At 41.0% G+C, this 24570-nt stretch overlaps 1 protein-coding gene across 1 annotated transcript in view; it reads left to right on the top strand.

Moving 5' to 3' along the window:
* LOC139734769 (TATA-binding protein-associated factor 172-like) overlaps positions 1–24570 on the top strand; it is a 78580-nt gene that overhangs the window by 14899 nt on the left and 39111 nt on the right. Inside the window, exons 13-34 of the mRNA XM_071645563.1 lie at positions 52–159; positions 678–827; positions 1425–1576; positions 2656–2821; positions 4626–4736; positions 5598–5656; positions 7321–7438; positions 8060–8371; positions 9065–9335; positions 10090–10196; positions 10726–10927; positions 11394–11542; positions 12032–12184; positions 13048–13337; positions 13686–13763; positions 14450–14579; positions 15272–15413; positions 16949–17079; positions 17924–18061; positions 19041–19189; positions 19637–19786; positions 20760–20837. Of these exons, the coding sequence (XP_071501664.1) occupies positions 52–159; positions 678–827; positions 1425–1576; positions 2656–2821; positions 4626–4736; positions 5598–5656; positions 7321–7438; positions 8060–8371; positions 9065–9335; positions 10090–10196; positions 10726–10927; positions 11394–11542; positions 12032–12184; positions 13048–13337; positions 13686–13763; positions 14450–14579; positions 15272–15413; positions 16949–17079; positions 17924–18061; positions 19041–19189; positions 19637–19786; positions 20760–20837 (3344 nt within the window). The remainder of the gene's footprint in view (positions 1–51; positions 160–677; positions 828–1424; positions 1577–2655; positions 2822–4625; positions 4737–5597; positions 5657–7320; positions 7439–8059; positions 8372–9064; positions 9336–10089; positions 10197–10725; positions 10928–11393; positions 11543–12031; positions 12185–13047; positions 13338–13685; positions 13764–14449; positions 14580–15271; positions 15414–16948; positions 17080–17923; positions 18062–19040; positions 19190–19636; positions 19787–20759; positions 20838–24570) is intronic.

The following is a 24570-nucleotide window of genomic DNA, read 5'->3' as shown; positions in this document are numbered from 1 at the left end:
AATATGCCAGAGAATGGCTATGTTTCTCTTCGTATGTGTGAATCTGTATAGATGCCCGTGGCCGCATGGCTACCTCCCATTCTTACCGACATGATGCGACACGTCTACCAACGTTGCATCCTCGAAACGAATGCAGAGATCCTCGAGCTGGTGCAGAAGGTAAATTCAGAAAACTTGGCATTACAAATGTCAATAGATATGTCAGTGCATGTCCAGAATTCAATTTAGAAGTGTAACCTTACCTTTGACTGCTGCCCGTCGACATCAATTCCAAGTTAAATGAATTAATTGCTGTCATAGATATTTTATCCTATGAGGCTGAACCAAATTTCATCAAGTATACTCTGGAGTGATGTAAACGGAGCAATGTAGCTGCTAAGTTGATTTCTACCTTTGGCCCCTGAATCCTGACCCTGGATTTCTCATCCCCCAAGCTCACCTCAGAAAGATTGCCTTAACATCATTTACAGTACAAGTAATGTGCTTCTGATTGGTTTCATCAAAGATTGATGACATTTGATTACTGCATGCTGCTGTTATGTCAGACTGATTTCATGAACTTTCACCTTTGAACTCATAACCCAATATTCTGAATCAGATGAAATGAGTGATTGTGTAGTAAGGTCAAGATCTCAAGCAGTATGCCGTATGTCTAATGAAGTAATTGTTTTTGGTAGGTCTGGGATGCCCTGCTGCAGAAGGTGCCCTCTGATGTGGTCGTCCAAGCGTCCTTCCCGTGGGTCAGCGCCTGGCTGTGTCTGGCCATGCAGCCGGCCAGAGTGCCCATTGACCCTCAGATGCTGATCGAAGCCAAACACAAACCCAAGGTACAGTCTATCCCCACACATACCTACACAGGCACATCAAAGCCGTAAGCAGTAAAGGGTAACAATACGATATGCTTTATGATGTACACTATTATAAAGTTGTTGCAGTAACTGCTAAATATTACCTCCGCCGAGGAAGGACGTTATGTTTTCTACGGCGTTTGTTTGATTGTTTGTCTGTGTGCAAAGAACTCAAAAAGTTGTGAACGGATTTGAATGATGATTGTAGGAAAAGCTGATAATGACGCAAGGAACAGATGATTAAACTTTGGTAGTGATCAGGAAATTTTTTAATGACTTTTAAAAGGTTTTTTAATATTTTGGCAGATAAGGTCAATGAACGTGGGAGTTCAAGCTGTGCGTATTTGAGGTTTGCATATGCGCACTAAAATGCATGCTCTGCTCGGGCCAGGCGCCGCGTAGCTGGAAGCCGATAACGTAAACAAGGCTTCTATATTGGGAAATTGGGCGATTCTCAGCTTGTGTGTATGGGTGGAAATGAGCTGCATGGTGGAGGTCTGCACTCTCAAGAGTGCCTTTCTAGTTGTACACTGCAATAAGTGTGAGCCTCTGTGTGAAATCCTCCCTGTGATGTAGGATGTGACTCAGACACCCGGCAAGTCATCCTGGAAGAGTCAGCAGACCATCCGAGAGGACGACGTGGAGTACATCGGAGGAGACGTCACCATGGCGGGACCCCAGCAGGACCAGGAGGAAGCTGTGTTGGTTGCCAGGGCAACCGCAGCCAGGTACATCATGATGATGACTTGACCCATACACAAAGTCCACCTTCCAGACATTTTTTTTTGCTCAAAATGTCTTGGTAAAGGAGGCTTTCAGAGACCAGAAATAACATGTGTATGTGTGTTGTTGTTTTTTCCGAACATAATTTGTCCTCATTAATGTCTGTGTGTTAAGCAAGTACATGTGCATCCGTTTAGTCAAGTCTCTCTGGCTTACTGTGCAAAAGATGGCTATTTAAAGGTTTAGGAGGCTTTGTGACAGATAGTAGCTCTCACTTGTGAGTTACTGTATACGCCAAATATTTCCCGAGTCAGGTGCTATTCGCAAAATTAAAGACACACGAAAATATTGACTCTGATTCCGATGTGAATATGACGTACGCGTGTACATCTCTTTATTCAGTACAGGACTCTACGATCGCGAATTTAACCACTCTCAAAATCGTCGGGAATTCCCAATTCGCGAAAATTTAGACTCGCGAAATATATGGCGTATACAGTATCACTTCCCCACCTTCCCACTGTGGTAATGTCTTAGTGTTATGTGGAGGTTTAATGGGTTGAAATTTCACAACGAGACTTCTAATGCTGACTTTTGCCATTGAATACCGTCCCCTGCCCGGCAGAAGGGACCCTAAGGCTTGTGGGCTCTAAAATTACAAAAAGAATTAAGATCGCATCGTATGAAAGAGCTTTCAGAATTCTGTCAAATCATGTCATGAACAAAAATTCGATTTGGGGTGAAATTTCATGGTATGGCCCTTCTACTGGGCAGGTGACTATACACAAGTTAGTATGCATTTGGAAGGGGACACAGAAAAAGGGACCATGTTACAACTTTGCCATGGAGTTAAAAATGCAATTGGCTTAAATAACAAAATGAACACATCAACCCTGTTCCAGCAGTAAAAGAGAATCGAGAACAAGATAGCACAGTTGGTGGTGAAGTATAATTCTGCATCAGAAATGTTAATCTATTAAGGATGGGCTGATTTTGCTATAATACACATTTCCCACAAACACCTGTCCTGTTATACTCGGGACTTGTCTTCAACGGGTTAAGATTTTCTTGTCTGAATTCACAGCCTGCTGGGAAGACTAGCCCCCCACCTGACGGCCTGCCTGGCCCCCACAGAGGAAGGGGGTATGAATCCCTTCAGCCAGCTACTGCACTTTCACCTTAACACCAAGAACTCAGTCCAGAGGATGGTAGCCGCCCTGGTGGTGGAGGAGTGGGCCAAGGCTGGGCAGGTGAGGTGCTTTGAGGTTTCAGCTAGTGTGGTCTGAACAATGGCAATAAGTGTATGGCTGATGGTGATGTGATGACGGCATTAAGAGTAATGATAATGATTTCTTGGTGGTTTGACAGTGATGATGGTGATGGTGATGGTGATGGTGATGGTGATGGTGATGGTGATGGTGATGGGATGGTGATGGTGATGGCAATGGTGATGGTGATGGCAATGGCAATGATGGTGGCAGTGATGGTGATGGTGATGGTGATGGTGGTGGTGAACGGTCGTGGTGATGATGGTGATGATGATGATGGTGATGGCAATGACGGTGGCGATGGTGGTGATGGTGACGGCGATGGCGATGCTGCTGCTGCTGCTGATGATGATGATAACGATGGTAATGATGATGGCAATGGTGATGGTGATGGCAATGACGGTGGCAATGACGGTGGCAGTGATGATGATGGTGGTGGTGATGGTGGTGGTGATGGTGGTGATGATTATGGTGATGATGATGGTGATGGCAATGACGGTGGCGATGATGGTGATGATGATGGTGATGGTGATGGCAATGACTGTGGCGATGATGGTGATGGTGGTGGTGATGGTGGTGGTGATGGCTATGGCGATGGCGATGCTGCTGCTGCTGATGATGATAATGATGGTAATGTTGATGATGATGATGATGATGATTGCTTATTGGGATCTCCCTGATTTGGATGTGGAAACGTGGGCAGCCTTGTGATGAAGACTGAGCTACCACGTCTCCATGATTCTGCAGCAGACTCCCTGAAGAATTCAGTATCTCTTTTATGCCCTGACAAGATATTATAAGTCTCCCAGTTGCATGTACCACACAGATATCTCTTTGAGTGCTCTGTGGAACCTCCCCGATTTTAACATTTATGATGATGATGATGATAATGATGTTAATGATGATGTTGATGGTAATGGTAATTATGATGATGATGAGGATGATGACGACGATGGCGATGGCGACGATGACAACGATGGCGATGTCGACGCTGCTGCTGCTGCTGATGATGATGATGATAATAATGATGATGATGATGATGGCAATGATGATGATGATGATGATAATTGTTCATTGGGACCTCCTGATTTTGATGTTAAAACATGGGCAGCCTTGTGATGAAGACCGAGTTGCCAAATCTCCATGATTCTGCAGCAGACTCCCTGAAGACTTCAGTATCTCATTTATGCCGTGACAAGATATGATAAAAGTCTCCTTAATGCAGGAATTGAATTTGCTTCTTAACCTGTTGAGGACAGACTGATTTTGCTACAACACGCATTTCCCATAGACACTTGCCTGAGTAGACTTGGGACTCATCCTCAATGGGTTAAATTGCATGTATCACACAGATATCTCTCTGAGTGCTCTGTGGAACCTTCCCTATTTTGACATTTATGATGATGATGATAGTGATGGTGATGGTGATGATGATGATGATGATGATGACGGTGATGATAATGATGGTGATGAAATGCTGTTGATGGTCATGATGCTGATGATGATTGTAATAATGATGATATTGATGATGTTGATGATGGTGGTGATGATGATGATTTTGATGATGATGGTGATGATGATGATTTTGATGGTGATGATGATAATGATTTTGATGGTGATGATGATGCTAGTAACGTTTGATGGTTGAGAAGCATTGACAGCCGACAGTCAAGGTGGTATAGGCTTATGCAATTAGCCTACTTCACATTGGCTTAAAAGAGGAAAATTTATCAAGACAGGGCCTATATAAACTAAACACAAGTGTTTGTGTTCTATCCCTTGCCAGGAGTGCAAATGTCCCGATGCCCTGAGATCAGCGCTGGTCGAGACCCTGACCAGCACTCCATACTATGATGAGGTGACCAACACATTCATGAAACTACAGTTTGAGTGCAAGGTAAATCTTCCTGTCATACAACATGGCTGCAGCCAATACTTGATGTGTTACAAAAGTACATGTCATATCTCTGAAATAAGACAGCATTTTAAGAGAAACTGTATGTACATTGTAGTGCATGTAAAATTCTGTATACTTTGTAAGATTTGAATGAACTTCTGTGAATAGAATGCAAGGGCTGACAAGATTTCTGGCATACCAGATTTACTGATTCATATACACTTTTGTGAGAGGGGGCTACATTGAAGGTAGAAAATACTTCTGGCATGTTTTCTCTCGAATGGGGAGGGGGGTACAAAATATGACTGAATTGTGCAAAAATCTGTGTAAAATTTTGAGATATTTACAGGAGGCAAAGATTTGCTGATTCAGTGCACTACATGCATGACCAAAGCATTAGTACAGGTTTTCTTGCGATGTGTTGGACTGGATAATTTGTGTGTCACTGAGACATGTATATACTCCTGTTGTATGTCTAATCTTGACAAAACCATCATGTCTTTATGTGGAGCAGACACCCATCCTTTTGCAGGGCAAAGTCGTTATGGCCACAGGTAGATCTGCCCCCAGCCAGTCCCATCCCAGAAAATTCTTGAGCCCTAATGAGATACTCTGCCACAATGCAGCAATAGTAATATCTTCTGAATAAGTTGTGTGAAAATGATGGAACTTCGAGAAAAAGGAGTAGCAGGTCTGCCAAATATTCAGATGGTGCATCTCTTCCTCTTGGACTTACGTAGTGGTATGACTTCACTCTAAATTGTGCCAGTATTCAGGGAGTTTGCAGTGAACTGTCGACTGAAATGTACCACAACTCTATTACCGCTCTGATGTGATGTGATTTATTTTTTGATTTTCTAGAATTTAGTCACGATTTGGAGGACTGTCCGACCAGACATTCCTGCCTCCAGTTTTCCAAGGTAAGGTTCCTGTTATTTTTGTTGCTGATTTGTTTTGGAGTAATCCCCTGTGAACAGATTTGAATGAAATGGGATCAGGGATAGATGTGATTCATATAGAATATCTGAGATTTATTGTCATTGGGAGATGTCTAGTGTTTGTACGTGAGCATACATATAGAATGTTTCATTTAAGTTTACAAAAGCTTTTGACAGCCTTAGGTCTTTTTATGAAAACTTTCAAGCAGAGTATTTGTGTCCCTGAGATGTTACAGGTGTTTTATTTCTTAAGAATGTCCTTACAGTAGATGCACAGACTAATGAACATGCCGCCATATGCATGCATGGACACGTAATACCCAAAGGTATTGATGAAGTGAATTGAGATAATAATACATGTGTAGGTGTATTATTGTGTGTACAGTCAATTGCATCATTTAATCAAAACCTGTTCTTTGAATAATGACATATTAGGGTAACAATTAAATGCATATTACCTTGCAATATTAGCTTGCCTACAAATCGGTCACAAAGTGAGCGAAGTATTTTTGCTTCTGATCTGCACCTCCTCCTCCTCCTCCTCCTCCTCCCCCTCCTCCTCCCCCTCTTTCTCCTCTTCCTCCTCTTCCTCCTCCCATCCTCTCCTCTAACATCTCTTCCTCCTCTACTTATATCTCTCTATCTTCCCCTTCTATGACTCTACCTCTTCCTCATGCTTCTCCTCCTCCTCCTCCCCTTCCTCTTTCTCCTCATTTTCCCCCTCTTCCTCAATCTCCCCTTTCTCCTCCTTGTCCTTATACCAAAACCTCCTCTTCCTTCTCTTCCTCCTCTTCCTCCTCCTTCTCCTCCTTCTCCTCTTCCTCCTCCCACCCTCTTCCTCTTACCTCTCTTCCTTCTCTACTTAATCCTACATGTATCTCTCTATCTCCTTCTATGACTCTTCCTCATGCTTCTCTTCATCATCATTCTCCTCTTCCTTCCCTTCTTCTTTCTTCTCTTCTATTCTTCCCTCTTCCTCCATCTCCTCCTCTTTCTCCTCCTCCTTAATATCAGGTATTGCCCTGAAGATAGAGAGACTGTTAATTTAGAGGGTTTTAGATATTCATTAGTTATAAACATGGTATAATGGAGCCGTTTTACACATTCACACATAGTGCAGTTAAAGTGAAAATACAAAGAAAATGTGTGTTTTTTTTCATAAATTATAGAGAATATGGACATTGAGTTTTCCGCATATAATTTCTATAAAAGTGATATCCAACCGATGAAATCAATGGATATTGTGAGGATTTTAAGAGGATTCTACCTGAGATGACATTAAGTCTGATAGAAATGTTAGAAATGATGAGGTGAATGTTTCCTCTTTGTTCCTCTAGTTGATGGAAAGTGTTACCTGCGATGCAAGTCAAGGGAAGGAGAATATACAAGAAATCATGAAACTCTAGATAAATAGAAAAAAATATATATGATCTTGAGGACGAAATTTAGATGAATTTCTTGAGGCAAGAACAGCAGTAAATGCCTGATGTTATGGTTCTAAGAAATCAGGGGGATAGTGATGTAGATGAAATTTCTGCCTGTTCTTTGCAGAAGGCTAGCATACATTTGTAATTGTTTCTTCATTCCTTTATTTAGATTTCCTTTTCTTTGTAAATACAATTGTTGGGGGTTTTTTTATTCACCAGGACCCAGTCCTGCCTAACAGCAGCGCTAGTCTTGCTCCAAGCCCTGCCAGACAAATTAAATCCTGTGATCAGACCACTGATGGAAGCGGTCAAGAAGGAGGAGAGTCCATTCATGCAGGTCAGTGACCTTCATCCATCACTGACCACACAAGCCAATAAATTTTTTTTTTTCACCAAATAGTTTTTGTGAATCACATTGATACAAAATTTTTGCAAGTGACAGTCATGCCGAGTACTTATAGTTTGATAGTTTTTCAACCACATGAAAACTTATATGCAAGGACAAATTTCCTTAACATTATGTTTAAGTGTGCATCTATACCTTATTTTTCTTAACCCGTTGAGAATGAGTCCCGAGTATACTTGGGCAAGCATCTATGGAAATGCGTGTTGTAGCAAAATCAAACCGTCTGCAACGGTTAATCAATTCGCCACAAGGTTCCAGGAGATGCAGTGACTGAAATGAAATGAGCTGCTCTGTTTTAATTATGTAAGTGAAAAAAAAAAATTCATTCACTTGTATTGAGTCAGACGTTTGCCAAGTGTATGCTATTTCAAACATCCATGAGGCTGAGGATATGAAAGCATTAATACACAGTATCTATTGTAATATTTTGTAAGTGCATTGTCCTTGCCAACTGACTAGATTCTCAAGACAACTTTAATGCTTTGGAAGTAAGGTCTTCTACCTCTGACTGATCAGTAAAGTTTCTTTTATTTCCCATCTCCATCCCTGTAGAGAAGGGCGGCAGTGAGTCTAGCCCGGCTTCTGGAGCTGTGCTCCTCCCGTCAGCCCTGCCCCAACCCCAAAATCATCAAGAACCTCTGCACCAGCCTCTGCTCCGACCCCTCCATCACCCCCTCCGTCTCCCAGCCGCTCAAGGTGACCTCGGCCGAGCCCAGCTCGAACACCCTGACAGTGCCGGGCGTCGCCCCGGGTGGATCCCGACCCTCATCACCGCTGACACTGGGAGGGGGAGAGGGGAATTCCCAGAGTGTGATACAGTGTGACAAGTTGCACGGTGTTTTGACATTGTCCAAACAACAACAGGTGTGTTTCATATAATGCTATTAATTTATTCATACGTTGAAAGATTTTCATGCATGTGCATTATTTAAAGCTTTTTTTTTTTTAGTGTTCACATGTCGAACATTACCTGCTGAAAATCTCCTCCAATAACAATACCAGCATTGTTTGTAAGGCATTGAGAAAGTCCAGTGTTCTACATGTTATTGCATTGATGTTTTTAGTATTTCTTACTGCCTCTATTTCTTCCTCCGGAAACATTGAAGTGGACAGCTGGCTTCTAAATGATTTTCTTTGAATGGCCAACTTAAAGTGTACATTCAATATTGATCAATTAAACATTATCTCCAGACTCTGAGAAATTTGTTTTTATTACTGATACTATTTCTAAAGAGAGTGAGCAAAAGCACTTCAAAACCTGCAATATCATTGACCTAGTTCACAGATGGGAATGAAAATCCAGGTGGAAGAATACAAAGACAAAGAGTGTAAAGAGCTGAGGGTGAAAAGTGTTACATTAAACTAGACTGGGACAGAGAGTAGATTCAATCATAAAGAGAGTGTTTTACAGCATCATAGATTAAGTGAAGTTAGGTTAAAATGACCCCCCCCCCCAAAAAAAAAAAAAAAGAAGCAAACTCCATTATTTAGTACAGCACAGCGTCACAGTGTGCACATTGAGTTTGACTCCAATTGATCAACCCATTGTGTTGACAGCAAGCCGCACTCACCGCGGCCAGCAGGCGAGCAGCCTTCGTGAAGTCTCGGAGCCGTGATGGCAGCTTCTCCGATACTGGGATCAACCTGAATGACCTGCGTGACGGCGAGGGTGAGAGTGCCCGGCAGGTGAAAGTCCAGCAGCGGGGTGCGGAGATGGCGCTGACCACTATTGCAGGTCACTTTGGTCCCCGGCTGGTGGATGCGGCGGGCAAACTATGGGAGTCCATGACAGCACAAATCAAGACACAGATTCAGCCTGGAAACTTTGGTGAGAGAAATGATTTTATTTTTAGGTTGCAGTGATGGAACAGTTCTAAAAATTCAAGGGAGCTTTTAAACATAAGTGTAAGTTGGATTACATAATTGGGTGATATCTAGCTGTACAATTGTGTTGTTTCAAGAGTTTAAAATTTGGAGACATTTAAACCCGTCGCTGACTATGAACTGGTCTATTGGATTGACCATTCACAAGTAGCAGCTATATTTGTGTACTAGAGAAGGCAAAGACCTTGCATAACAGCTTTGGGAATGTAGGTCAGAATGGCATAATTTCTCTTGCCATTGGGGTCTTTAGGTTTTTAAATGCCAAGTTGATGATTTATTAGTGCTATGTGTCAAACTCATATAGTGCTGTTCTTTCCGCACTGTATCTTTACAGTGACTTGGATGACATCGTAATTGTAAGTGAAAAATGTGCGTAATTGTTTCCGGATGGTTTGTTATGATATTAATTTAACATTTTCTCAGAAGTTTAATGTCTGTCTAAAACTTGCCCTGGGAAGGGAGAAGAGCAAAGGACAAGGAGAAAAGAAGGGGAAAAAAGATGGGAAGAAATGAAAGAAGGAAAGAGAAAATGTGAAAAGCAGCGATGATCTAATAGCTCGCAGCATATTATGACAGCTGTATGATGAAGTGGTGTCTCTAACTTATTTTGTAGAATATCATGACAGTATATATTGTGTTGGCATGTTGGATGATTTGTTTCATTGATTGGTTGATGTGACTTTTCATCTGATTGACAGATCAGTCTCAGTTCCTTGACAAGGACCAGCAAGCCCAGGACCTGGTCACCACTTTGCAAGTCTTTGAGACATTAGCTCCGGTCATCCATTCCAGCCTACACCCAAAGGTCAGACATTCACATGTTCTAGGAAGTCACTGTACAATAGTCTGTTGTCCTTTTCACGCAGGGTAGCCTCACCAGATATTACCACGACTACTGTACTCTCCCCAAGTTCCCAGGTATTATCTGTACTCCAGCATTGCGAGTTACCCATTTGTAAATCTTGAAGAAAAAAGGGTCAAAGAAGATGATTGTACCATCAAGAATCAAACCCAGGACCTTTTGTAAAAGACTCCAGAGTAATTGCACTTTTACCACAATGCTCATACATTAATTGTATTGACCAAGCCTGGCCAAGCAGTCATTATTATCACTTCTATTTCAATGCTGTTTAATCTGAAGGTTGAGTTTTTTTTTCTTCTTGTGCTTTATGAATGATCTGTCATGACTTGCATTTAACTAGTATGAAGAGAATGTAGCTGAAATACTTTAGTTTAAAGTTCTGAATTGACTACTTACTAAATTAGTATGACTACACCAAGTGCACTTATGAGATTGTTGATGGTATATCACCATGATACTGCATCACTCACAGCTAGAAGAGCTTCTCTCACCGCTGATCACAAGCTTGGAGCATCCGTACACCACCGTCCGGCACATGGCCGCCCGCTGCCTGGGAACACTGGGCCAAGTCATCACCACGGCAACGCTGAACCGCATCCTGGTGGAGGTGGTCCCGATGCTTGGGGCCCAGGAGGACGAGGTCAAGAGAGAGGGGGCGGTGGAGGCTCTGGCCTGTATCCTTAATACAGCTACCACTCAGTCTTAGATAGTCGGCATCAAATAGCTTGAGGACATTTCTCATGGAAGAGGCTGTAAGAGAATAGTATTTCACTAATGAGTACAGAATTTAAACCTCCAAATCTAGGAGTGACATGAAGAAATGAAACCAAAGGTGCATTGTTATTGTTGAGGGTGAGGCTTCAGTCAGTTTTGCAGTGCGATGCTTGCTTCCACTCCAGATACATACATGAGACCTGCACTTCACACAAGGTTCCAATCATTCATTTTTTCCCCCTTTATTACTTAAACTTTTTGTCGAGCTCATATTTGATGACTCAACCAGGTAATATATTTCATTACCCACTGTGGATTGCAGATTAGTACTTTGGTTTAATTGATGTGCTGAACAGTTAATAGCACAAAGCTGGCCATGTCAAGCAGGATCAGAATAGCTCCTTAACCCCATGTCCACCCCACCAGGCATCATAGACCAGCTGTCCATGGACATCGTGCCCTACATTGTCCTCCTGGTCGTGCCTCTCCTTGGGAGGATGAGCGACCAGGTGGACAGCATTCGTCTGACGGCCACGCAGTGCTTCGCCACGCTCATCAGACTCATGCCGCTTGAGGTCAGTCTCGAGAATCTTTCAATGTCTGTCAATCAGTGCATATCAACCCTACAACCCTGACAACTCCAGTTGCCCATATTACCAAAGGCAACTTGAAGTTTCTGTCAAGCTAGGAAAGATATACAATGTATGGACACTTGCCTGTTTAAAATATTGGGACCCACCTCAAATTCCCAGTCCGGTCAAGTGGGATAATAATTTTTTGTTAGTAATGCCTTCCAAGATATTGCCTAGGTACTTCTGGATGATTAGATAAATTGCCTGCAATAAATTAATGACATACATTTACAGCTACATGTATGAAGGTACCAAATGTCTTCTTCAACTCTTCAGTATGTATAGTAAATCAAAAGCAGAACAGGTAATGTAGATGCCTGATCCTGATGATTCGTTACACTGATATTTGATTTCTAATTACATCATGTCTTATGAACTGAACAGCCTGCTGCTCACCCTTCACTCTATAACCCCTTGACCTCTGACCTACAGGCAGGCATCCCTGACCCTCCAGCCATGACTGCTGACCTCGTGGAGCAGAAGACGAGGGAGCGACACTTCCTTGAGCAGCTCCTCGATTCGTCCAAACTGGACAGCTACAAGGTGCCCGTCCCCATCAAGGCTGAACTCCGCAAATACCAGCAGGTTAGTCACTCTTTCTGACCCTCCTTGACCTCGAGGTCAAAGGTTGAGACGTTGACAACTTTTTCCCACAAAATCTGCCCCTTCTTAGCCATACCTTTAGCTGGAAATGTCCAATGGGAATATAATATAGTGGGAAGAAAAACAAATATTTTCATGATTATTTGGAGGAAAAGATTGGGGTCAAGTGCAAACTGCAATAAATCATTAAAAAATGTGGATAAAAATGGGGTAGCTATGAAAAAGCAAAATAGAAATTCATGTCAATCGAATGGTATCTGCCACTGATTCTGCATACACTGTAACAAATTACACATGTTATGAACACAAATGCTTCCATGACTGTTCAGGTAGTAAGGATTGTGTATATGTGCAGCCGGCCATTTTTGCAAATTCCCATTTCCTCTGTTCTTCCATGAAGTAAATTCATTATATTCATAGGTTGTTTGTGAAAATGTGCATCCAATCAGACATAAAGTAAGTACATGTACCTTCGTCTGCTTTTGTCTGTAGGTGTGTTTGTTTGCCTGCCTTTAGGCAATATTGTACAGAAAGGTATGAACACATTTTGGTGAATGTTTCAGGAGTTTTGTTGTTGTTGTTGTTGTTGTTGTTGTGGTAAGAGGAACCGGTGATTGGTGTTTGATGGTGCTCCTAATCATAATCCAGATCCACAATTTCTTTGAAGGATGTGTGCACAGGTCTCATGATAAGAGTGACCCCATGACTTTGGTGGAGGTTTGAGCTCTCTGAATGCTTTGAGTTTCATACCAATACAATATTGATGGAGTAGTAAGTATGCAAGCAAGTTATGTCTGTGCTGGTGTTCAGTGAATGTACACTGTTACTTAACCTTTGCACCCTAGGATGGCGTCAACTGGCTGGCCTTCCTCAACAAATTCAAACTGCACGGCATCCTGTGTGACGACATGGGCCTTGGTAAGACTCTCCAGTCCATCTGCATTATGGCTGGGGACCATCACCTCCGGGAGACGGCATATCGCAAGACACAGAGCGCTGACTGCTCACGGCTACCCTCCATCGTGGTGTGCCCGCCCACACTGACGGGACACTGGGTGTACGAGGTGCAAAAGTTCTGCCCCAAGCAGTACCTCAACCCCCTGCATTACACCGGCCCACCTCTGGAGCGCACAAAGTAAATGGTTCTTTCATCTGTAGTCTAAGGGATTTTGTTTGTGTGTGTGTTGTTGTTTGTTTTGTTTTTTTGTAAGAATACTTGCATGGAGAGAGGAACTTTGCGACTGGCTTTCTGTCAACTGTGTGGATATTGCAATCAAAGCTGGTTAATTTTGTGTAGAACATATGCAAGCCTTGCTCTCCTTTTTTTTTTAATGTTGTTTCTATATGTGTTGTTATCAGTCATTTGATTTCACTCCTCAGCATCCATCTGCATTGAAGAAAGACATAACAACAACAAGAACAAAGTCATCTGGTTGAATGTAAACTTTCTCTTATATTTACTTATGTTGTTTACATTATCTAGGTTGAGGAGCAGAGTGAAGAAGCACAACCTTGTAATAGTTTCCTACGACATAGTCAGGAATGACATCGACTTCTTCAGGTAAGCTGATGTTAGATGTAGATTCACAATTTTTCAAGCATTCTACAAGAACCTTTTTGAGACTAAACACCCAGAACCTACCAAGTCAGTGATGATTTTGTGATATTGTTAGGACAGAGTTTTGCATATTGATTCATCTTTGCCGTACTAAAATATATATTAAAGTAGATGTTGAGTTGAACCTTTTTTGTGTCTCAGTAATCAAACCCATTAGACAGCAATATTTACCTCTATGTTGCAAATCTGATCTGACTTCTCTTTGACTGATGATAGGACTAGGTTAATTCAGAAATCATATGACAACTTTACTTTCCCCAGGCATTACCAACAGAGAATATGCTGTAGGTAGAGATATCTAAAAATTTGTGAACAAAAAAAGCACCAGATTGAGTGACTTCTATGAATAATTCTATCCAGGTATTGGACATGATATGAAGATAAGATTTACCCACATGGGTGAAAAACTGAAAAGATCAAATTATATGTTGAGAATAACAACATAACTATTCAAGTGAAAGGAACAAAGCTGACATACATGTATATATTACATGTCAGAAGAGATATCCCTGCATGGGAAAAGCAGGAACAGAGAGAATAATTGTCTTGGCTTTACAACCAGTCCCTTTGGCTTGAGTTTTGTCATATCTTTTCCTCGTTACTTTCTTTTCTACTTTGAAACATCATAGGACGATAGATTGGAATTACTGCATACTAGACGAAGGTCATATCATCAAGAATGGCCGGACCAAGCTAGCCAAGGCCATCAAACAGCTCAGTGCTTGCCACAGACTCATCCTCTCTGGAACACCCATACAGGTAAACTTGACCAAGCGCTAACCACAGTATTTTGTATTCAGATGAACAATTACCCAAACTGATTTATGGATTGGTAAAGATGGATGCAATGAATTGCCATCCCAACACCAGCATACTCGTCATGATTAACTTAACTGTCATTGTCAAAGTTATAGTGATTAACAATATTACCATTATTGTTAAGTTTTTCTCTTACTTTTCCTTCTTTACCTCCTCCTTTTTCTCGTCTTCCTTCTCCTTTTCCTTCTCTGCTCCTTCTTTCCCTCTTCTACCTCCTCTCCGTCTTCTTCCTCCTCCTTCATCATCTTCTCCTTATCCCCTTCTCCTCTTCCTCCTCTTTCTTCTCCTTCCCCTCCTTCTGTCTCTTCTTCATCTTCTTCTCCTCCTTCCCCTTCTCCTTCTCTTCCTTTTCTTCTTCTTCTTTGTCATCATCATCACCATAAATATCATCATCATTATTACCACTATGATCATTTATTTAATTTGCTTTTGACCAACATAATCACAATCCTCATAATCCAGATCCTTACAGGTTAAGGTGACTGGTTCTTGATTGTTACACCATGTTCAGCTTTTGACAGCTTGTACAGACAAAAAGAAAAATAAAGTCAATGAAGGTGTCGATCAGACATGAGATGAAGCCATCTTAACCAGACTCTCTTCAAACCTCTCTTCTTCTTGTGTTGCATCAGAACAACGTACTGGAGCTGTGGTCCTTGTTTGACTTCCTGATGCCAGGCCTGCTGGGCACAGAGAAGCAGTTCACAGCCAGGTTTGCCAAGCCCATCCTCCAGAGCAGGGATGCCAAGAGCTCCTCCAAGGAGCAAGAGGCAGGTGAGGATGCTGATGTGATCTTTATCGGCACCATCAGGGGTCAGGGGAGTTTTTTAACTCTTTATGTGCCACGTTCGTACTTACGACTCAGTTGACAGCGTGCTAACTCTGCATATTCTGCTCAAATGCACAAACCCGCCCAAACCGATTGATAAATCGCCAAATGCTGCAGTTCAATGAAGGCGTTTCTCGCGCTTTCGTTCCTTTCAGATAAAGCTTGCATTTTATGTTGTGATTGACTGACAAGAATGTTCTGTACGGGATTTGCATGTAAAGCCTAAGTTTTTGTCACTACTTTACTTGCAAAAGTCATGTCTTTAGAATAATTTAGCTACTAGTCATTTGAAAGAAAACAAACCATAGATTTGTCATACAATTTACATGAAAGCAAAGCTTGGCATTTTCTCTGCAATTTTACTCACTATTTGTCCAGCTTAACAGAAATATAGGGAAGTAACATACATCGGAGATTTGAAAAACAGAATGTTTTCTCAAAGCATGACAATGTTGGTGTCTCAGAATAATGTGGCACACAGGAGGTTTCCACCATGGCACATAAAGAGTTAAATCACTGCAGGGCAGTCAGTGCATGGCTGTGCAGGGTGGTGACACAACATCTGCTCCTGCGACAATTGCTCCTGTCTTATTTTCTCCAAGGACTTAGGGTTAGGGTTGTGATAAAGCTTTAGGTTTAGTTTGATGTGAGGAGTAGGAATAGGGTTAGGGTTATGTTTGTGGGTAGAATTTATGTTTGGCTTAGTGTGCACATATTGCACAGGAGCAATTATCACAGGAGCAAATGTCATGGGAGGTATTTTCTGACTACCGGCTCATCTATTCAAAGAATATAGAAAAGGAGGAAAACAAAAACAAAATAAGTTACACCCACCAGCAGAATTATGTCACTTGCCTGTAAAATGATATTTCTGGCTAATAAAGACTTGTTGCATCCCAGTGAAAGATGCATTATTTACAGTAAGTCCCAAGCCGCAGTCATACTAGCAAAAGATCACAAAGTTTAAGTTGCAAAGTGTTTGCAATCTTTGGTCATCCGTCCACACTGGCAGCCAAACTTCTCAATCTTTAAGTTCGCAAGTTAGGGTCACTGGTGCATGTGCACAACAAAGAAGAAAGAGCACACCATGTGATGGCTAATGATCTTGACATAACAGTGCACACATGTGCATTCCAATGAGGTATCGATCGATGCGCAGACAGGTGGTTGACTAGTCACGTGAAAAATTTTGTGAAGTTTCAGTTGCTAACTTTCACACTGCCCAAAGATTAAGAAGATTGGCAAGGTGAGGGAAATTTCCCTAGTTTGAGTGGAAGTTTCGTGAGAAGTTTCGTGAGAAGTTTCGTTAGAAGTTTGCGGTCACACTGGCCAAACTTCAAGATCTTAAAGATAGCAATCTTGAACTTTGCAATCTTTTCCCAGTGTGACCATGGCTACAGACACATTCAGATTTATACCTTGTTTATGTGTGTATATGTTATTTCTTTCTCTAACTGGCTCTTGGTTCATATTTCTGCAGGAGCCCTAGCCATGGAGGCACTCCACCGTCAGGTCCTGCCTTTCCTCCTCAGGAGACTCAAGGAAGACGTCCTGGACGACCTGCCACCCAAGATCATCCAGGACTACTACTGTGAGCTCAGCCCCCTACAGGTAGGCCATGTCTCTTTACAGACACATACTTTTGTGTGTGTGTGTGTGTGTGTGTACTTTTTAATCAATTTTCCTTTGATTATATCAAAATCATATTCACAAAGAAACAAATACACACAGAAAAGTGGCTGAAGTATTTTATATTCACAAATTTTGTTCCATGACATCAAAGTCATATTCACAAAGAAACAAATACACACACAAAAATGGCAGCTAGTATTCTTTACTAAAATTTCATTCCATAAGAAAATCAAATTTACAAAGAAACAAATGTATACACGCACATACACAAAGAGAAATGTTAGCTAGTATTCCACACATGCAAGAGCTCACCGATGACATGATTTAAGAATACCCCAGTGATTGATTTTCATGATACTCAGCTCAGGTGATGCTCAACAAACTTTATCAAAATGTTAGTAGAGGGCCACATAGTTTTGGCCAAATACAATGTCATGTGAGAAGGCAGAGGCAACCGAGTCGACTGTGTGCTAAAGGTCACATTGCACAAGTTGTAAAAATTAGATGGCAATAGAAAGTGGGTTAAGTAGAGTGTGACTAAATGTTTAGGCACATGTCCTTGGATTTTCACAAGGAACCCATAGCTTAATTGTTTAAGGATGTACCCAAATACATCAACATGATAAAAGAATCTGGAAATGTAAATATGAAAGCCTTCCTGATTTTGACATGCATGTAATGCACCAAGTTTTTCCCTGATGGCTTTCTTGCATCTCCTGAGATCATGATGGTGTGAATGGTGTCAGCTCTGCTTATCATTAACACCTGCTGGTGAGATGCTGATATTTAAAGACCATCCATTCTCTATCTCTCCTCCCATCAGGTACAACTCTATGAGGACTTTGCGAGGTCCCGGGCCAAGAAGGGGGTAGTGGATGCCATCTCTAAGGAAGATGAGGACAAGGGAGCTGTGAGGGAGAAAGCCAAGGCGCCGGCTGCAGCCACTGGACACATATTCCAGGTCAGCCATTTCATGGTGACCGTGGGTGGCCTATGGACAGTGTAGACTATTGCTGTCCTTTTTTGTTTGTTTGTTGGCCAGTACCGATGTCCAGCAATGAGGAGGGAGCGTGTAATCCTCCTAGTCCCCGTTTTATGAGAGTGGTCTTGTGTGAAACTGTCACATGGTTAGACCTAAGTAGGCATGTTGAAATTACTTTACAGCAAGGTATAGAAGGTAATGGAAGTTATTATACAATGTAGATGGCAAATTAAATGGCATAGCAAGTTGTTCTTGATAGTTTGATGAAATTCACCATGAATTTACAGGAGCTCCAAGTCTCCCTGATTTTGTTGGAGGTTCTCTGAAAGCTTGAATTCCCCCCCCCCCCTTTTTTTTTATGTCCCTTGGAAGAGATTATAAAAGCACTCTCTTGATTTGGGGAATCATATTTACATACCGAGATGCATGAAACACACAAGTGTCTCCCTGATTGCTCTTTTCAATCACCCTGATATCAATGTGAGAATGTTTGCAGCCCTGACCTCACAGCAATTTCATAATCATATCAGCATATAGTGTGATAACCCTGTTTTCAAGGCAACCCTTGAAGTCAGTGAAGAAACTTTTATTGCTGCATAATACCAAGTACCTACAGTTGATGGAGAAATGCTTCAAACCATATAGGTCATAGACTACTGAAAAATAACACTCGGTTATAAATAATTGCTGCAGTCGCAAGAAAAAATTGACTTAGATCACTTAATGCTAATGAAAAATTGGAGTTAAGCAAATTTTCTTTTACCAATTCAAAATTTTCAAAGTATTCAAGATTGTGCAGCCTCTTGTTGTTTTGATGACTCCACAATTCCAAATCAGCGCTTTGTATCCAGTGGAAAAGGTGCTCTATAAATGTCTACTATTATTAAATCAAAATGAGTAACTTTAGATCGTTGTGATGAAACATGAAAGTCCCCCCCCTTCCTTACCTCCCCTGCAGGCCCTACAGTACCTGCGTAAGGTGTGCAATCATCCACTGCTGGTCCTGAACAACAAACACCCACAGTATGACACCATCACAGAGCAGCTGAGGAAGCAGAACTCATCCCTACGTGACATCAACCATGCCCCCAAGCTGACGGCCCTCAAGTGAGTAACCATCTTCTCAAAGAGGGGGAGAGGAATGGAAGCTTGAAGATAAGGAGTGATATATATGTAAAGCTTTACGGGACCAAGTGTACAACTTTTGTTAGTGCAGGACTGCTGTCAATTGTTTGTAAGAGTCTTCAAATATAGGGTGAGCATTGAAATCTTAAATTTGTACCTTCGTAATATGGCAATGACAGAACATTGGAATAACCGTCTATTGCTGCTTCTTCTATTTTTAAACGAAAAGATGACAGATGAATGTTTCTTGAATTTAGGGGAGAGACTGAAATGGTCTGTTTTAGAGATTGTGAAGAGTTGTGTGATGTCGTTGAAACTGTCCCCGCTGAGTATTTCCATCCTTTGAGTGGTTTCAGACTTCTCTCAGAATATGCTCTTTGAAGTTGAAAGGACTTTGTATCATTATCATCATTATTGTTTGTTGTCCAGGCAACTGCTCCTTGACTGCGGGATTGGGGTGGACAGTCTAGGGTCAAGCCCCGGGGGCGAGCTGACCCAGTCAGTGGTCGGTCAGCACAGGGTACTGCTCTTCTGCCAGCTGAAAGGGATGCTGGACATTGTGGAGAATGACCTTCTCAAGTGAGTATTACACCCTGGTTTAAGGCCCTTTCAGACTGACAAAAACAGCTTGTTTGCAAACATGTTTCTAGAAACATGTCTCATTCTAATAGTCCATTTACTCTTTTACTGCCAACCTAAATCAGGTTTCTCAAATCAAGTTTGGCCATTGATGGTGTGTAGGAGTTGTCAAGTTCAACCCGTTGAGGACAAACTGATTTTCCTATAACACATTTCTCATAGACACCTGCCTCAGTAGTCTCTGGACCTGTCTTTAATGGGTCTTTTTTTTTCATGATTCTTGCTTTTCAATTGAAGTCTGAATGGGTTTAGCTTCGTGGACAAGCTGCAGTCAGGAATTTATCTACAAGATTCAAGTATATCTGTAAGGAGACAGAGCTTAGTGTGGCTTGCATTCACTTTGTCATTCAACTGCACATTTTCTGGCTAAAGTGTGTGCTGCATGCATGTGTACTTGGTGCTGTGTGTCTGAATGATGGGATATGGAAGTTGTGACAAAGCTGCATTTGGAATATCAACTTCGGTTTGCAGTTGGCACAGAAGATACCTACTTCTGATTTAAGTGACTCACAAATCACTCATTCATTTAGAGATATGATTACTAAAAAAAGAACTTGGTGTTTTTATAATTGGAAAATGTAAGAACATGTTCACGAAGATGGCTGCTTATTGACCCGCCAAAAAGGATGAGATAAAATTATCCAAAACTTCATTCATCTCTGCAGCTTTCCACCTTGATAAAATGACTCGAACTGGTTAGAAAGTGACAAGTGCTCTATGTTATCAAACTTTAAATGATTAGATATCAATAATGCAAACCGTGATAAAACAATTATTGAATTTGTGATGTAAAGAATTACTGGTAAAATACGTTAGAGGATGTCCACATGGAATTAGGTTTCAGGTTGACCTTTAACCTTTGAGGCACATCTCACCCATAACTGATAGTTGCCCGTCTTCTGTCCTTTGACAGATCACAGATGCCCACTGTGACCTACCTGAGGCTGGACGGGAGTGTGCCGGCTGGTCAGAGGCACGACCTTGTCCACAGGTGAGCCATTATTCTCCCCTCTCTGCAAGAGATTTATAGAGTACTTAAGTGTGATATCATAGCCATTCTTCGCCTTTGAAACTGGTTCTAAGCAACCTCACATAGCCGTGATATCGATAAACGCAACGGTTGCTATCAATGCTCATACCTGGTTCCAGCCCACTGCCCACAGCTTTGTGCTGGAATATTTTGTTTGGAACTAGCACTAGCTATAACAAAAGCCTGTGACATCATCACTTTTATACTCTGTACCAGGGTCATCTACACAGACGGCATCATTTGTTTGATGGGATTATTCTTTTCTTGGGGGTTGTTCTTGTTTATTCTGTAAATAGTTTATCATTAAATCAGTGATATTTATTATCATTAATATTTGTTTTGGTCTAACATAGAATTCCTACCACTGGGTTGTCAGATTGTACTGATAAAAGGCAGTCTGTAAGCTTGCCCAAATCCCTCTGAAAGTCTTGTTGGTTTATAATTAAACCAAGTTTAATTTGACTGGCTCAGCTTTTACTAGTTGAAACAAGTATATAAATGTCAGGAAAGGGTTGTTTGTTTGTTTGTTTGTTTGTTTTTGTGTATGAATGGTGCTGTAAGATTTTCACCAGCAAATATGTGGAAATTACTTTGTTGATAGAGCTAATTAATCGATTTTTATGCCTCCGCCAACGAAGTTGCCGGAGGCATTATGTTTTCAGGTCGTCCGTCCGTCTGTCCATACGTACGTCCATACGTCCGTCCCGTTTTGTTTTTGTCGATATCTCAAGAACTGTGTGGTGGTTTTACATCAAACTTGGTATGAGGGTATATCCTGGGGGGATAATACTTTGTTTGGATTTTAGGGTCACGGGGTCAAAGGTCAAAGGTCACAGGTTATTTTGTGAAAAAACCCTTTTGGTACAGTATTTTACATACTATGAGACATGAACGTTTAACTTGGTGTGAGGGTAGAGTATGACAAGACAAATATTCACTGGTATTTTGGGGTCAAAGGTCAAAGGTTACAAAGGTCCTTATGATATAACAAAAATAAAATATTTTTATAATATTACAGATGTTAGACCTATGAAAGCCACTGATTAACATTGTGTTTGATCGATTTAAAAAATTCTAAAACTGAGCTGCCTGACCAGTCTAATTATGTTCAGATGGATGACACAAGAATGCAAAAATAATGAAAGTAACACATTAACTATGAAGATATCTATGATAATTGCATTTATTCTCGGTCCGAGAATAATTCTAGCACAGTAGTCTATGGAGGTGATTTCAAATTTTTACTTTTTTGAAGTAAAAATGATGAGTTTGAAGCAAAATATTTTCACAGCTCGTTTTTTACACCTTATCAGATATTCTGATAGCATTTAGGACCATGCAGCTCAGATTTTTTAAACTGAAAATATTAGGAGAATCATGCATTATGGCGGAGGCATATCAGTCGCCATAGCGACATTTCTAGTTAAGTATGATGAAGGAGGAAGTTGCTGTTAAGTTCATGTTTTGGAAAGTGATAGAGGAAAAGCAAAAAATGCATGTGGAAAATATTTGCTTAATGACTCATGGTTTACAAAGTCGAGATGACAGACAAGACGCTAGACGCTGACCTGTATTTGTGTGCTTTCTTGGAGCACTCGGCCAAAAATAACCCACAAGATGTGAATTGTACACCTGCTGCAAACATTACACCATGGTAACTCCATCATAGGGAAGTGTTTTGTGGCAATCCTTTGTTATTTTGTCTGTGTTATTGTTATTGTTGAAAACCTTTGCGCCATTTGAGCGAGACCTAACTCTATGGTAGTAGTGTAGCGATAATCAGACATAGCATTCAGAGTTGACTGTAATGATCAGTATTATACAACACCTTAAAGGACTGGAGCAATTTGATTCTCGATTGCCCGTCACGTGACATGCATTAAAAAGTACCACTGCATGCTGTGGCTGTCAGCCGTGCAATTTTGTTTGAGCAAAAATGGATATCGCATGGCTGACGTCGCCAATATCCGTAGACTTCCATGTTAAACTTGATCAACTCTTAGTTTTTATTCCAATGCATGGCTCTGATGTCACAATAAACGAACCTGTGTGGCGCGCATTCTGTCACTCATTTTACTGTGAACAATTTCAACCAATCGAATTTGTGCACAACTGACTGTTACTGTGCTACTTATTCCCTTTTCACGAAAAAAAAAAAAATGGTTGCTATTTCTGTGCTAACTTCAAGAATCTGTGTGGACCACATCTGTTGACGTCCGAGGTGTTGTATAAAACAAATAGTGTATGGTCTTTACTCGTGCAATGGAACACAAATTCGCACTCGGTGAAAGATGAGGTGCACTATTCAACTCAGCTTTGCCTCGTTGAATAGAGCACCTCTATCTTTCACCTTGTGCAAAATTTTGTACCATCGTACTTGAGACCATTCACTATTTGTATAAAATCAGAGAGAGGGAGTGGTAGGAGTTTCGTCAAATTGGGACAAAAGTTTTACAACATGGTCAAGTTGACTTTGAAGGCATTATTTACCGTTTGCAGATGAAACGGAACCACTGCTGTAGTGCTTCAAAATAGTTGAGTTCTAAAATGTGAGTTAAGGATAGAAATAACCAATGTAAAGAATTTAATCATTGTAATCAATGTTAAGTATTGTTAAATTTACAAAGTGTGAACAATAGTCGTAATAAAATTGTTTCTAGACTAAACCGTCAACAGTTATGGTTTAGTGAGAAAAATAGAGATATCTCCTTATATTTTAGGCTATATTGCAAAATTTTTAGATGGTAGGATGTTTTGTGATATAACTGACCTACACATTAGCATCAAATGTGATAACTCGAACATTTGTTAAATCACTGCTCCCATTGGTATCTATACCTTTAACTGTTTGTGTGCCACACTGTAGACCCCTTTGTGTGCCACAGTATTTTGACGCTGTTGAGTGCTTTTGGAAAACATTCTGCTTTCTAAGCCATTCATGTGTTTTCATAGGAGCATTTATGTGTAATAGAAATGCACAGCACAGCAAAGTTGTAGAAAAAAAAAATTACTAGCTTTGATCTGACATATCAGACCAGATTTAATAGTTGAAATATAAATTTGTTGTAGAGGTTCATTCCAAAACAGCTGTCCTGCATATGCAGAAACTTATTCTCCCTTCACCTTTGTGTCAAATTTGTTTTTTGAAGGAGCATTTTTTTTTTCAGGGTGATCTTACCACATCAAGTATATGAATTCTGTGGGTTTCTTGTGGCCTGAGTGATAAGCCATGTGGAAAAAAGAAAGATTCAGTTTTAATGTCATTGACACAGAGTTACTTTTTCCCTAATGAAAAAGGAGAAAAATTCATCTATCAAAGATTAGTTGGCTGTTGTTGTGTTCGTGTTAACGAGAAATTAGATAGATTTTAGAAATGCTTTCACTTTGAGCGAAAGTTTGATGTACATTATCCTTCCAATTTCGAGATGCTTGCCCAGATTTTACTTTCAATCTCCTTGAAAGGAGAAAGTGAAATTGTTTGGGGTTCGATAATGTCGGGGTATTTTCGAGTATCGTCACTCGCGATGTTTACTTGTCACGTCCGTTTGTCCATGTGGACACTTGCCAACTTTCCCTGTCAGCAGAAAGCCAGGCATAGATTGTGGTGCCAGTTATCTGTCAGCAAACACCCTATCCTGATATTTTTTTTGAGCAAGTGGCAGCAACACGTCACATTTAAAGGGACTGTTGGCTC

Source organism: Diadema antillarum, unplaced genomic scaffold (genome assembly GCF_040938485.1).
Source record: "Diadema antillarum isolate AM-2024a unplaced genomic scaffold, OU_Dant_1.0 seq00000546_RagTag, whole genome shotgun sequence".
Lineage (NCBI taxonomy): Eukaryota > Metazoa > Echinodermata > Echinoidea > Diadematoida > Diadematidae > Diadema > Diadema antillarum.
The sequence above is the reverse complement of the archived record's forward strand: the minus strand, read 5'-3'. Positions and strand labels throughout refer to the sequence as shown.